This window comes from Eleutherodactylus coqui, chromosome 2, assembly GCF_035609145.1.
Source record: "Eleutherodactylus coqui strain aEleCoq1 chromosome 2, aEleCoq1.hap1, whole genome shotgun sequence".
In the NCBI taxonomy this organism is placed as follows: Eukaryota; Metazoa; Chordata; class Amphibia; order Anura; family Eleutherodactylidae; genus Eleutherodactylus; species Eleutherodactylus coqui.
Window position 1 is genome coordinate 334861935 of NC_089838.1, and position 16581 is coordinate 334878515.

Here is a 16581-nt window from a genome sequence, read left to right on the forward strand (position 1 = left end):
AAGACTAATTTCTTTGAGAGCCTCTACATGGTGCATTCCAGTCATGGGCAGCACTCTTTTTGTAGTGCTTAGTGATGGTCGGCACCTGTACTTACCATTGTTTTCAGTGCCAGGTACAGGTGTGCCCTGGCAATTAGCAATAAAATTGTGCTATCTGTGGCCAAGATGCAGTTTGCACAGGCAACCTGTTTTACTAAAAAAAATGACTTTCTTGCAGAAAAATCTTACAGCGGTCACAGAATTTTTTCTCTTAGGATTTCAAGGCAGCCGAGATTTAAGAACTTTTCTCTTTTATTCTGTCCTCATTGTTTTTTGTGCTACAATTTCTGGAAATCTCCTGATTATCACTCTGGTGTCGACCAACAAGAACCTCCACACTCCAATGTACTTCTTTATCTCACAACTGTCCTTCAGTGATATCTTGTTATCTACAGATATTGTCCCTAACATGCTCCACATCCTACTGAATAATGGGGGGACCATTACTTTTATTGGTTGCATCACTCAGCTCTATTTCTTTGGTCTCTCGGAAGCATTTGAGTGCTTCCTTCTCACAGTGATGTCTTATGATAGATATGTGGCCATCTGTAATCCCCTTCGCTACACCTCCATCATGACAATGGGTCATTGTGAGAAGTTGGTCACCACGTGCTGGTCATTGGTCATCTTGATTTCAATCATGGACACCATAACACCATCAACTTTAACATTTTGTGGACCAAATATCATTGACCATTTCTTCTGTGATCTTATTCCTCTGTTTGAGATTTCGTGTTCTGATATAATCATTGTGCAACTTCAAAGCTCCTTTCTGAGCATAATACTACTTATCATCCCAATCATAGTAATCGTAGGGTGCTATGTTAACATTATAGCTTCCATCTTGAAGATCCCATCCAATATCAGTAGACATAAAGCCTTCTCCACCTGCAGCTCCCACCTCATTGTGGTCTCCATATTCTATTGCTCTTTGTTCGCTGTTTATTTCTTTCCGACCAAAGGACAAACATCAAACATCAGTAAAGTCCTCTAACTTCTATATACTGTGTTTACTCCATTGATCAACCCCATTATATACAGTCTAAGAAATAAAGACATTAAAAAGGCCGTACAGGAAACACTTCATAAATGTACACCCAAGTAGCCGAGCTGAGCTTGAGAATGCGTCAAGATAGAGTTCTCATGTAGAATAAACTATGTTAATATCAATTTTGTTCTTTAGTGTCAAGGAACTATTAAGACTTGGTAGCAAAGGGGCAAAAAGGTAGAGATTGAATGATACTCATGATAGCAGAATAGTACTTCTCTATAGTAAAACAAAAACTGACTCTTTTTTTCCATTAACCCCTTAGTGATGAAGCCTATTTGCGCCAAATTTTGGAAACCTGACATGTGTCACTTCAACATAGAATAACTCTAAAGGTTTTGCATATCCAAGTGATTCTGACATTATTTTTTTCACCACATATTGTACTTCATTTAGGTGGTAAAGAAAAATTGATAGAATTTATGTATATTTATTAAAAGTGACAAAATTAGGAAAATTTTGAAAAAATTGTCATATTTTCAACTGCAATATGTCAAATATGGGCATACATATTGTACACATTTTTGATAAGATATATATTTCCATCTGTTCACTTTATTCTTGAAGCACATTGGAAAACGTTATTTTTTAACCATTTAGGAGATGTATAAATTTAACATCGATTATTAACATTTCAAGGAACATTTTTTTTCCTACACCAAGATTGCAAAGGGTTAAAAGGTGTCAGAATGATAGATAACCCTACAAATGACCCCATTTTAATAAAATATACTCCTCAATGTATTCACTGAGAGGTGCACATGAAAATGAGGTTTTGTACCCTAAATGGATACTCCTGTTTGTCCTGTGTTCAGAAACATACCCATTGTGGAGAAGAAAAGGAGAAAATCACTCACCCGTAAATGCCTGTGCTGTTTCCGATTCAGCGATCGGCTTGGAAATTCCACAAGGACAGCTTTGCCACTCAGTCCACCATGGCATATACAGAGTACAGAATAAAGGAGTAGCTGCTGTTCTTTAAGTGGAAAAATTTCAAAAGCCTTTATTTATAGAAGTGTCACATAAAAAGTCAGACGCCATGCAGGACACGTTTCGATTCTATAGCAGAGGATCTTGTTCACCTGCTTTAGTAAATCAAGTCACTTCCTAATATATCTAAACAAATTAAAACCAATTAAAAACAATTCACAGTGGCTGACAATCTAACTCTTGCAGGAAACTTGTACGAAGGTAAAACTTACTACACCCTGCAGCTCTACTTAAATATAGTTAATTATTCCATTAATTACATTATAATACTTTAAAGATGAATTATTTCAGTATATCAAGTAATTCTACAGGTATATATAGTTTAGTTGAACAGATATTGAATAAAGAGCGATGCAGAAAGTCACAGAGTGAATTGAATTATGGAATAAATTAAAATATTAACAATACGTTAAAAAAAATCTAAGAAAAAATACCAAAATATGTTCATGAATAAAGATTAATTAATTAACAATTTAAATCTATTATAATTCATTTATTACCATTGGTCAAAGAAACCAATATATGAGAAGAAATTTAACACCTAAAATGCCAACCAAACGCACACACTTGATTAACTTCTTGGAACATTCTCTCTGAACAGTAAGTTGTTTGGAGAGAATGTTTAGGAACATATGTGAACAGTTAGGAACAGATCAGTTTGACCTGCTGGCCAGTCTAAATGCCACAGTAGCTATTTTCTGGAACAAAATCATTAGTGATTTACTCAATGCTTATTAAATTACCACTTAATATCCATAACTCCTCCAGAAGGAGGACAAGTGAATACAGTGAAAAGAAACACAGAAGATGGCCACAAGCCTACAAAATGGCTATGCATAAGATAGAAAACAGAATCATATCCATTTCACTAGCAGTTCCCACTTTTGCGGACGTTTCATCATGCTACCCAGCTCCTTCCTCATACCGTCAACAACATGACCTCTTCCCTCATTCCAGAAACATGAGCTAACCTCTAGGGAATGTTCTGCGTTACCTAACCAGGAAGATGGAGGTTCCTAGGAACCATCCATAATCCACTGATTACACCCACGTAGGGTGTTTTCAGCTCATCCCTAAGGCCTCTATTCTAACCCTGGGTCTGAGAGCAGGGGATTCATGTCTGGCGCATGCTGGGTTAGATGAAGCATGACGCAACCATTTAGTTGTATCCGAGTTGAATTTCACCTAAACAACAAAACCATATTTTTCTTTTTAACAAAACATAAACTACAAATCTTTGTATTAACGGACCGTGAATCAATTATTGTATAAATATTAAATTAGATATGCACTGAATGCAACAACTAAAGAATACAAAATTTACCACTATACTACAAAGTTTGCAGAAAAATAAGCAAAAACCCAAGAATACACTGAACCAGGAATTCAATCAAACTGTCAGTCAGGTTGAAATAAGAAATACCGCAAAGCTTCTTACAGCTATGATCAAATAGTATAAAGTGTAGCTCTGTACTCTAGAAGAGCATCCTAAGTACCTTATACATCCACCAGTAATAAATCAAAAGCCTATAAGGTAATATTAAGTGCTCTTGCTAAATCACAGGATATACCTTTTATTACCCTGCCATTAGTTGTTGCTAGTCCCCAGAACAACCCCCCCACCACCACCACCACCACCTTCCCCCAGGGATGCTCTCAGAGCTATTACTTCACTATTACTCAGCAGTGTGGAGGGTATATTGTATGCTTCAATCAGTAAACAGGATCCTCTTTAGCTCTAAATTGTTGTCAGGTGTTCTGTGCATGAGAATACCTAAATGTAACAAAATACAAAACATACTAGCACTACTGTATGTTGGTTAGTTAACAACAAAAAGTAATTACTCTTGAATTGCATTGGTTGGTTAGCTAGCCCTAATATTCAGATAATTTTATAATCTAGATACTCAGTAACTTGCATTTACTAATCTCTCATATGTAGCATGATTAGGCAAGTAAAATCATCTAGTAGTCCATAAACATTCTGTTAGGGATATTCTAGGGACCCCAAATGATATGTTGCCAAGTTCTGAATTAGTATAGTGTTTCAGGCCTGGAGAAGTCAATGTGACACAGCCAGACAGGTTGTATTCCAAAGAATTCTAAAGGTTATTCTAAAAGCATAGACCTTTATGGAAAAAGAAAGGGAAAGCTGTATACAAGTCATTTCTCACGGATAGAAAGTGTAATCATGAGAAACAGAAATTTGATTGAAAAACAGACAAAACAATACATTTTCCCACTAAACTTAAGGCATAACAACTGAGATATGTGAGCATGAGAATCTTCTGGGCTAGTGATTCTGGCTGCACACCTAGACAATTCATATCTCTTTTTTTTTTTACAAGAGAATTGGGCTAAAGGTGATGCTGAAAGGAGACACTGGTTAGTTTGCAAAGAGAATTAAACTGAAGCTTATAAGATGGCTGACTGGGGACAAGATGGACAGTTAAAACCAGAATCTTAACAATTCCATGAGGCTTACTATTGTCCAAATTATCTGCAGCTTCACTGGAAATGTGTGCACTCAGGGCTCACCATGTATGACAGACCATTATGTGGTAACACAAAATTTTACACTACTACTACTGTGGTATCTAGGGCTCCAGACAACTTTTTATCTACAAGGCAAAGCATAACTCTGGCCCAGTTTTCTACCATTTTATCTCACATATTGTATACTATTTTATTATGTAGCCCATTATAATCCCCATAGGGGATGTGATTTAGAAACAGAGGCATTACATTATTAGTGAGCTCTGCACACGCACATCCTGTCCAGGAGGGATACACTTTTTCCTATACAAGATGGCATGATGATCCTCGGTTCATAAGAACTAACCAGAGGCTACCGAGTCATATGTAAGCATTTTGGGGAAATATATACACATAGATAAGCACATAAACATGAATACAAACAAACATTTTTTATTTTATTTTTTTAAACATGATTGACCTACATAATTGGGTAAGAAGGGTTATACATACAAAAGCATATAGACCGCTATTATAGGAGCATGGGTATATATTAAACATTTCTTCAAATTTTTTTTCGTTTTTTTACAAGTATTTCCTGATTTTTTAACACATGTATTGTCTAAAATAATTTTCTAACATATTATATTATTCATTAACATATTATTCAAGCCCAAGCCCATGGTACTATAATCAGAACATAATAGACATGCATAGTCAAGCAGGTATTTGATTCTTCATTTTGGATGGAGACTCGCATACAGTGGTTGGCATGGACCCAATTATCATGCAGTCATCAACTGGATCTGGTATAGTAGTCACCGTGGCAGAAAAAATTCCTAAATATATATATATATAAAATTGAATGTATGTCTGTGTGTCTGTCTATGTGTCTGTCTGTCTGTTTGTCCTTTATACGCTACTACACCATTCATCCGATCGCCATGAAACTTTGGGAAGTTGTTGAGTACACTCCTGTGAAGATTATAGGCATAGTACATTAATGCTACGATAAATGGCATGCGTGCGTGTGTCGTTGACAGTTACGACCCCCCCACGTAGATCGTTCGATTTCCATCATTGCCACTAATTCTCTCACTTCCCGATGTTGTAGTAACATGAAATTTGGCATGAGCATTGATTATGTCATAAATAGGAAAAATTAATGGGTCCCAACTCGATTATTCAATTCTAAGCACCAAAGAATTAGCGTCCAAATTTTACGTACGGAATCTAATTTTCTCGCTTCCCAATGTCATGGAAACTTGAAATTTGGCACAAGCATTGATTATGTCATAAATAGGAAAAGCTAATGGGTCCCAACTCGATTATTCAATTCTATGCGCAAAAGAATTAGTGTCCAAATTTTACGTACAGAATCTAATTTTCTCACATAGAAACTTGAAATTTGGCACGGGCATTGAATATGTCATAAATAGGAAACGCTAATGGGTCTCAGTATTTTCAGGCTGGTCAGTGGTTACCGTTCCCATTTCCTCCCTCCTTTTGAATCCATGTGACAATAATATAGTGGGATTCAACGTAGCTATTTTTATTTCTATGGTCCTGACCTAGCTACAACTATCTATGATCAATTAGTTAAAATACAGTTTGCCCATGTGATACTCATCCACTCTCAAAGTTCCAAGTTCAGGGAAATAACCCTCACCTTAGGCCTGAAGTAGTGGAATCCAATCGGTTTCAGCATCACATGGGGGCTTATTCTAATGAAGACAATGTCCCCCAGCCATTTCCAAAACATTTAGAGGCCATGCAAAGGAAAGGACAAGTCGAGTTGTAGCTGCAAGCAGTTGTCTTCATCCTGCAATTGTTACTGAAAATTGTTGGAGGTCCATCCAGAAGGGTCAACATTACCCCAAGTCCCCCATTAGCATTTCATCCATAGTAAAGGCTTAAAATGAACATACACCTCTCACCAGGAATCAGGGATGGCACAGAGGCGTAAGAGCAAACACAGCCTTTTTTATGATCAAGGCAGGTGGGACCAAAAGGTTCCCAATTTCTGTCTATATTGTTGCCCATAGCATTCATGAGACCTGAATACCTGACCCCTGGACACCAGAGGCTCAAAGTTGGGCCTTTCCAACGGAAGCAATCCAACACCTATTAATGAATATCCCTTTATACTCCCTGCTGCAGCATTCTCTCATTTCCAGGCAATATTGCACACAAAGTAGCAGCGTCACTGGTATGGCGTCGGACACTGAGCGGCACCTGGAGAATTCTGCTGTATGGTATGTTTATTCTAGACACTATTTAAAGCCTTCCTATGCCTATATACTGTATACTTGAAAAAGACTCCATTATAGAACCGAAACACGTTGTATTAGCTTGAACCCTCCGCATGAAGGTTCACTACTTTTGAAATAAATTTGATCCCCAATATGGACAGTAAACGTGGATTTGGTATGGACTCGTACCGCCTGTAGTGGACTTGGGATTTATCGCATCTGTGTACTTAATGCCTTAGGGTCATATTCGACTCTGATCTATCATTTACCCCCTACATCCAATCTCTGGCCAGAACCTGTCAGCTGCACCTCTAGAACATCGCAAAAATCCGCTCTTTTCACACTGTAGACACGCTAAAAACGCTTACTGTTTCCCTCATCCACTCTTGGTTTGATTATTGCAACTCGTTGCTGATCGGCCTCCCCTGCACCAGACTCTACCCTCTCCAATCCATCCTGAATGCGGCAGCCAGGCTCATCTTCCTGTCCAGCCGCTACTCGGACGCCTCTGCCCTGTGCCAGTCACTGCACTGGCTGCCCGTTAAATACAGAATTCAATTTAAACTCGCTACCTTCACCCACAAAGCCCTCCACAGCGCAGCGCCCCCCTATATTGCCTCCCTCGTCTCAATCCATCACCCAGCCCAGGCTCTCCGCTCTGCTAACGAAAACAGACTGAGCGCCCCTTTAATTCGAACTTCTCGTTCCCGCCTCCAAGACTTCTCCAGAGCAGCACGGATCCTGTGGAACACACTACCAAAGGCTACCCGGGCAATCCAGGACTCGCAGAACTTCAGGTGTGCTCTAAAAACGCACCTCTTCAGGGAGGCATACCGCATTCCCTAAACAAACCCCTCTGTACTCCGCCTGATAACATGCTCCCTGACCTGTTGACTGCAATCCCTGCTAGCCATCATAAACCGCTCCTGCAGTCATACTGATTATGTCGTCACAGGGCCAAATGTCTGACCATTGTCTATGTGTATGGAATCCCTCACTCTCCACCCTGCCATACCGTGCACATCTCCAGCCCTTTACCTTCTGTATCACCCCACTACTTGTAGTATGTAAGCTTGTTAGAGCATGACCCGCACCCCTACTGTTTCCATCAACTGATTACTATGTAACCGTGGTTCTGTAATTTTTGTACTTTTTGTCTTTCTGTATTCCCCCTGTCTATGTAAGCGCTGCGGAATATGTTGGCGCCATACAAATAAAGATTATTATTATTAAGGCTATCCAGGACCTAGAGGAGGGAGCTACTTACCCAGTGTCAACTGGGCATTCTCCCATATGAGTGCTCCCTAATCCTTTGGGCTATATGTTCTGAGCATATTTGGTGGTTTTCTTCCTAACAGCATATTTCAATGTATTTTTCTTGTATCACCCTAAAAACTTGTGAAATTCACCTCAAGTGGTAAGCTGCCATAGAACAATACACTGTAGGTAAGGTCTTCCTCTGTTCTCACCTTGTGGGAGTCCTAGTCAATCCCAAATTATCCATACCAATATTTCCCACAATAAGGGCCTCATTCAATGAGTAGCTTGTTTTATTGCAATTCTTTAAAATTTTTGAAACCCTTTCCCTTGTGTGGTACCCATTGGAGGCTCTCAAATTGTTTATTCAAAGTATCAAGATGCAGCTTTGGGTTAAAAAATGGAATCTTCGTATTGCTGATCTAGTCCATCAGGAAAAAAAATCAAACCTTAGGCACATCTGTTGCAGCAATATGACATCTACTAATTGTACGCATCATCGCGTAGCTCCGCCCCCGTCACGTGCCGATTCCAGCCAATCAGGAGGCTGGAACCGGCACACATCATGGGGCGGAGCTACGCGATGATGCGTACAAGGGGGCGGAGCCAACATGCCGATGCTGCCGAGCGGAGCCGAAGGGAGAAGAAGGGAGAAGACGGATCTGCGCAAGCGCGTCTAAAAAGGCAAGAAGACACCGAAATTAGACGGAACCATGGCGACGGGGACGCTAGCAACGGAGCAGGTAAGTGAATAACTTCTGTATGGCTCATATTTAATGCACGATGTATATTACAAAGTGCATTAATATGGCCATACAGAAGTGTATAACCCCACTTGATTTCGCGAGACCACCCCTTTAAGTCTCCTCTCAGCCTTCTGTTTTGCAAGCTAAACACTTTCAATACTTTTAACCGTTCTTCATAGGACATGATTTATAGACCGCTCACCATCTTGATAACTCTTCTCTGAACTTGTTCCAGTATGTGTATGTCTTGTTTTAAAGTGGGGTGCCCAGAACTGATCACAGTAATCCAGATGAGGTCTGACTAAGGAAGAGTTAAAGGAGATGTCCCGAGGCAGCAAGTGGGTCTATACACTTCTGTATGGCCATAATAATGCACTTTGTAATGTACATTGTGCATTAATTATGAGCCATACAGAAGTTATAAAAAGTTTTATACTTACCTGCTCCGTTGCTGGCGTCCTCGTCTCCATGGAGCCGACTAATTTTTGGCCTCCGATGGCCAAATTAGCCGCGCTTGCGCAGTCCGGGTCTTCAGCAGTCTTCTATGGAGCCGCTCGTGCCAGAGAGCGGCTCCGTGTAGCTCCGCCCCGTCACGTGCCGATTCCAGCCAATCAGGAGGCTGGAATCGGCAGTGGACCGCACAGAAGAGCTGCGGTCCACGAAGGTAGAAGATCCCGGCGGCCATCTTCAGCAGGTGAGTATGAAGACGCCGGACCGCCGGGATTCAGGTAAGCGCTGTGCGGGTGGTTTTTTTAACCCCTGCATCGGGGTTGTCTCGCGCCGAACGGGGGGGGGGTTAAAAAAAAAAAAAACCCGTTTCGGCGCGGGACATCTCCTTTAAGGGGAATAATCACCTCATGTGATATAGACTCTGTGCTTTTCTTAATACGTCCCAGAATTGTGTTTGCCTTTTTGGCTGCTGCATCACATTGTTGACTCATGTTCAGTCTACGATCTATTAGTATACAAATAAAGATTATTACTATACCCAAGTCTTTTTCACATGTGCTGCTGCTTAGCTCAATTCCTCCCATTCTATATGTGCTTTCTTCATTTTTCTTGCCCAGATGTAGAACTTTGGATTTCTGCTTTCTATCATTCTGCCCACTGTGCAAGCTTTTCAAGATCTTTTTGAATACTCTCTCTTCCCTAGTGTTAGCTATCCCTCCTAGCTTTGTGTCATGTGCAAATTTGATAAGTTCCCCATCAATTCTCTTCTCCAGATCATTTATAAAAATGTTGAACAACACTTGGCCTAGGACAGAGTCTTGTGGTACCCCACTTGATACATTCTTCCACTTGGATGTGCAGCCATTTATGACCACTCTTTGCGTACGATCACTCAGCCAGTTCTGAATCAACAGTTGCCTTGTCAATCCCATATTTGGCCATTTTTTTAAAATAAGTATGGTATGAGATACTTTGTCAAATGCTTTACTAAGGTCAAGATAAACTATAACTAACACATTTCTCTGAAATCAGTGATACTGTCATAGAAGGAAATTAGATTTGTCTGTCATGACTAGCTTGTTGCAAACCCATGTTGGCTCTGGGTAATTACTCCATTTTCATCCAAGTACTTGCATTCATGCTGTTTAATAATTAGTTCAAAGATCTTTCCCGTTATAGAAGTCAGACTCACAGGCCTGCAATTTTCTGGATCCACCATCTTCCCTTTTTTGAAGATAGGGACAACATTTGTCCTTTTCCAATCTTCTGGGACTCCTCGTGTTCTCCAGGAAATTCAATATAGAGATGAATGGAGCAGTAGCACATGTTTGATCATCATTCTGTTTGTATGGGAGTGAGAGAGCCCCTTTCTTGTGATCATTGGGAATCTCAGCAGCCGGACATGACCAAACAGTCATCACCTATGCTATGCATGAAAAATTTTCAATCTTGGCACATTCCTTTTAATTTACTTTTTTATTTTTCCATCGACATAATTGTGCAAGAGCTCATTTTTTGCGGGTCGTCCTGTAGTTTGTATTGGTACCATTGTGGAATACATATGACTTTTTGATCGCATTTTATTAAATTTTTTCTTTGAGACAGGATGACCAATAAAGCGCATTTCTGGCGTTCTTTTCTTTTTTCCTGACGACGTTTATTGTACAGGTTAAAAAATGCATCACTTTGATAGACTGGACTTCTACGGATACAGTGATACCAAATATGTATTTTTGTTTTATTATTTACATTATTTTAGCATAAATATGGCAACACATTTTTTTTTTTACTTTTATTACTTTCTTGGTTTTAACCCCTTATTGACTACCCCATAGATGTCCTGCTTTAGTGGGTTTTAATCCCCAGGGCTGTAAAGACATGCTTGCCCTGGGGATTAAAGACATGTGGGCTGTGAACGTGACAGCTTCATGTTACCGGAGGTAGCCGACAACCTACAACTGTCATGGGGGGGCTGCATGCGCATAATGCCAGGAGGCCCAGGAAATGGAACTGGGGACCATGGTGACGGGTCCCCGGGCCCGTGATTGCCACTAACCGATGGGTGAAAAAAAAGTAAAAAAAGTTAAAGTTCCAGCTCCTGTCATGGATCAGATCCATGAGGCAGCTGAAAATACTCACCTCTATCCTACGCGATGTCCCGTAGCGATCATAACCGGCCACAGGCTTCTGCACATGTGCAGAAGGTCCAAAGAGCCTAGCAAATTTAAAATCTCACTGCAACGTGCTGTCAAATATAGCCGAGTACAAGGAGATGTCACTGGGGACTGCTGTATCTGCTGAAAAGTTTAAAAGTGTAAAAAAAAGTTTAAAAAGTTAAAATATATCTTCTTATGGATTAAATTACATACCTAAGGTCCCCAGCTTTGTCTCCCGATTGGATCTTTATTTGTGGACTCTACTCAGCTTCAACACATGCGCCTGTCAGCAAAAAAGCAGCTGATGCGCAAAAGTCAAGAATTATCTGGTAAATTTAAAATCTCCCTGCTCCTGGCTACCAAAGGTAATCAAGAGCCTGGAGATGTCTCTGGGTGCTGCGGTAAGAAGTTTCTGGTCACGTGATAGCTGTTATCCGATTTATAATTGCAATCACGTAAAAGTTAAAAAAAAAGTTGAAGATTCATCTCCCCATACCGCTACATTTGGTAAGAGGAGATTTACCAGAGACATCCACATTTGAACTCCAACACAATCCTCCTCCCCGGACCTGCCCCAGCTTCTGCACATGCGCCTGCCAGCAATATGTCGGACACATGTAAATCTCCTTGCTGCCAGCTACCATAGGTAGCCAAGAACCTGGAGCAGTGACCGTTGGCCTTGTTGAGCGGTCCCTATTGATAGAATAAAAAGGTAACAAAAAGAGATGAGCAAGCATGCTCGGATAAGTCAGTTACTCGAGCGAGCCTCGCTCTTCTCGAGTAACTGCATTATTATCTGAGCGTGCTCAGGGGGGCAGTGAGGGAGAGTGGGGGGTAGCGGGGGGGGGGGGGAGAGGGATCGCTCTCACTCTCTCCCCTGCTATCCCTCGCTATCCCCCACTGCCCCCCCCCCCGAGCACGCTCGGACAAGAATGCAGTTACTCGAGAAGAGCGAGACTCGCTCGAGTAACTGACTTATCCGAGCCTGCTCGCTCACCTCTAGTAACAAACTACCTTAGGCTAGTCCCACACGACTGGATAGAAATAGCATATTCCGAATGCGTTTGATCCGCGGTAATATGCACATAAATCAAATGCATTGGATTACACAATTCAGCTCACATTAGCGGGTCAGAATTACCTAATCCACTCAAAGAAAACAGAACGCAGCATGTTCTATTTTACCGCAGATATCCACGACATTGAGCCCATTTTGCTGTATGTTCACGGATATACCCTCAGCCCATAAGCAACTACATTGAGTACCCGTGTCATCGCTAAGCGACAGTGCGGGAAATATAAACAAAAAAAGGTGTACTGCGCATGACCGCCTGTGTGAGTATGCAGTTATTTGCAGTACATTACGCGGCCTCCGCAACTACCCCTGTCTTCGGACAAACCACACAGTTTGTGCGTTTCTGAAAATGAGACAAACGGGGGGAACCATTTTGGGGTGTAAGTCTTCATTCATATCTGTGCTGTACAAAAAACAGTTTTTAAAATAACAATTCCAAAAAAAATGAAAATCATTTTTTTTTCCTTCTGCTTTGCTTAGATTCATTCATTCATAAAACATGTGGTGTTAAATACACAGTACACCCCTAGATGAAATTGTTAAAGGGTCCAGTTTTCAGAATGTGGCAATTTTTGGGGGGCCCTCCATCAATTGGCTGTTGAAGTGTGGGGCCTAAAACACCTTCAAGCAAAATTTCTGTTCTGAAAACCACCAGCTGCTCCTTTCAGTTTGGGCCCCATTGTGCATACGGACATAATATTAGGGCCACAATGGGTATGTTTTTTTGAACACAGGACAAACAGGGGTATCCATTTTTTGGGTGCAAGTCTTCATTCATATCTGTGCTCTACAAAAAAACTGTTTTTAAAATGACATAATTGCAAAAAAATTGAAGATCTTAATTTTTTTCTCTTGCTTTGCTAAGATTCATTCAAGAACTGTGCAGTCAAAATATGCAATTCATCCCTAGATAAATTTGTTAAGGGGTCCAGTTTTTAAAATGGGGTCATTTCCAGTGGTTTTCTGTTGTTTTGGCTGCTTAAGGGCTCTACAAGTGTGCTATGTTGTCTGAAACACCATCAAACAAAATGTCTGTTCTGAAAGCCACACAATTCTCCTTTCATTTCAGACTCTGTTATGCATACAGACATAAGATTAGGGCCACAGTAGGTAAGTTTCTGATCATAGTACAAACAGGGGTATCCATTTTGGGGTGCAAATCCTTGTTTTCATGTACACTATACAAAAAAAAACCTTGCATTAACTCCTGGGAAAAAAAACTGTGGGGTCAAAACACTCATGACAGCCCTAAGTGAGTATATTAAGGGGTGTAGTTTTTAAAATGGGGTCATTTGTGGGGGTATCTATCATATTGACATTTGTGAGTTTTTGCCAACTTGGCTTGGTGTAGGAAAACAAAGTGTTCCCTTAAAATGTTAATAATTAATGTTAAATTTGTATGTCTTCTAAATGGATAACAAAAACTTAAAGTTTTTCAAATGCGCATCCAGAATAAAGTAAACAGATGGAAATATATATCTTATCAAAAATGTGTACAGTGTGTTTGAACATATTTGAGATATTGCAATTGAAAATATGAAAAAAATTACAATTTTTTTAAAAGTTTCCCAATTCTGGCCCGGTTAATAAATATAAACAAATTCTATCGGTCTATTTTTACCACCTAAATGAAGTGCAATACGTGGCTAAAAAACAGTGTCAATCAATGTCAGAATTACTTGGCAATGCAAAACCTTTGTTATAGTTTTTCTATGTTAAATTGACACCTGTCAGATTTCCAAAATTTGGCCTGGTCTTTGAGGCGTAAACAGGCTTGGTCACTAAGGAGTTAACAATTTGTAAAACGTTATTGATCTTATTTTTTCTTTTTTTTTAGTCCCCAGAGGGGACAACAACTAGGGATGCTTTGATTGCTTCTGCAGTATGATATAATGCCACAGCGTTACATCATACTGCGATCGGGCAGGCAGTCAGGCAGTCTATCAAGCTACCCCACCCGGATGGCTTGATAGGCATTCTGCCAAGACAGCCCAGGGGCCTTTCAGAAGGCTTTTACTGAGTAACTTCCCTCCTTGAGTCAGGAGGGAAACAGGGAAAGCTTGTCTCTGAGCTTGTCTCCCATGTCCTAGTAGCAGCACAAACATTGATTGCAAAATTTTGGAAAATCTTTAGGGTTCCTGTGATATCTGAGCTCACTGGCTATGTTAGCAACACTTGCAGGTTGTAGGATACATTAGCAAGTATGCATAGGAACTATTCAAAATGTACTGTTAATTGGGAAAGTGGGTAAATTCCCCACTTTATTATTCTACCTTGTGTTAACATCACATAAGCTCATTGAGTTTTTAGATAAAACCTTATTGGAGGTTTTCCATATCTGAAAGCCACCTATTATCCATTTATGCTTATGGGGGTGGGTGAGGGTTGTAATAAAAAAAAATCAATTAAACTCTTTTTTTATTTGAAATTGTTTATCAGCTATAAGTATCTTTTGATGAGACTTTGTATGATATTTAAAAATGTGACATTGCAACAATCCATTCTTTCTCAATAAGATGTATTAAAAAACAAACAAACAAGCGACTCCAACAAGTGAACAATTTCTCACTCAGTGCCGTGTTGGTGGATACATGGGATGATTTTCATCCAAATTAGCAGTTTCCAGCAATAATTTGGGCAATAATTGCCCTGCATAACGGTAGCTTTACAGCTTCTGAAATACCCTTCCATCCAGTTCCCGCTTATAGTCCTGTTCCCTTCATCCGACCGCTCTCTTTAAGCAATAGTACTAACAAACAGCATAACACAACATAACAAGAAAACACAAATCTCTATTTACAGCTGCAAAGGAAGGGGTTAAATGCTGCCATTTGCGATGTGACATTTGAATCTGGAGAACTGCACGGTTCAGGCATGGAACGCGTAATTCTTCTGTTAATTTGTTTAATAGAAAAAAGAGTCAGTTTTTGTATGACCATAGTGCAGTCATGTACTGCTTTGTTATCAGGATTAGCGTCATTCAATCTCTACCTTTTTGCCCCTATGCTATCAAGTCTTAATAGTTCCTTGACACTAAAGAACAAAATTGATATTAACATAGTTTATGCTACATGAGAACTTTATCTTGACACATTCTCAAGCTCAGCTTGGCTACTTGGGTGTACATTTATGAAGTGTTTCCTGTACGGCCTTTTTAATGTCTTTATTTCTCAGACTGTATATAATGGGGTTGATCAATGGAGTAAACACTGTATATAGCAGTGATAGGACTTTACTGATGGTTGAGGTTTGCTCTTTGGTTGGAAAGAAATAAACGGCGAACAAAGAGCAGTAGAATATGGAGACCACAATGAGGTGGGAGCTGCAGGTGGAGAAGGCTTTCTGTCTACTGATATTGGATTGGATCTTCAAGATGGAAGCTATAATGTTAACATAGCACCCTACGATTACTATGATTGGGATGATAAGTAGTGGAATGCTCAGGAAGGAGTTTTGAAGTTGGACAATGATGATGTCAGAACATGAAATGTCAAGTAGAGGAATAAGATCACAGAAGAAATGGTCAATGATATTTGGTCCACAAAATGTTAAAGTTGATGGTGTTATGGTGTCCATGATTGAAATTAAGATGACCAATGACCAGCAGGTGGTGACCAACTTCTCACAATGACCCATTGTCATGATGGAGGTGTAGCGAAGGGGATTACAGATGGCCACATATCTATCATAAGACATCACTGTGAGGAGAAAACATTCAAATGCTTCCGAGAGACCAAAGAAATAGAGCTGAGTGAAACAGCCAATAAAAGTAATGGTCCCCCCATTATTCAGTAGGATGTAGAGCATGTTGGGGACAATATCTGTAGATAACAGGATGTCACTGAAGGACAGTTGTGAGATGAAGAAGTACATTGGAGTATGGAGGTTCTTGTTTGACGACACAAGGAAGATAATTAGGAGGTTTCCACATATTGTAGCACAAAAAACAATGAGGACAGAACAGAACAGAAAAGTTCTTAAATCTCGGCTGCCTTGAAATCCTAAGAGGAAAAACTCTGTGCCCGCTGTAAGATTGTTCTGTAAGAAAGTCAGTTTTTTATGTACAATAGATTAAATAATGCAAAGCAAAGCT

At 40.0% G+C, this 16581-nt stretch overlaps 1 protein-coding gene and 1 pseudogene across 1 annotated transcript; one reads left to right on the forward strand and one right to left on the reverse strand.

The window, feature by feature from the left end:
- The first annotated feature begins 202 nt into the window (after positions 1 to 202).
- On the forward strand, positions 203 to 1144 carry LOC136610386 (olfactory receptor 11L1-like; annotated as a pseudogene).
- Positions 1145 to 15599: 14455 nt separating this feature from the next.
- LOC136610387 (olfactory receptor 11L1-like) lies at positions 15600 to 16361 on the reverse strand. Its single transcript, XM_066589618.1, has one exon. It carries the CDS (start codon positions 16359 to 16361, stop codon positions 15600 to 15602), a length of 762 nt encoding a protein of 253 aa, XP_066445715.1.
- Between the last annotated feature and the right edge of the window lie 220 nt (positions 16362 to 16581).

Coding starts and splice junctions, on each gene's coding strand:
- LOC136610387 (XM_066589618.1), bottom strand. CDS start 16,361: ATGTACTTCTTCATCTCACAACTGTCCTTCAGTGACATCCTGTTATCT.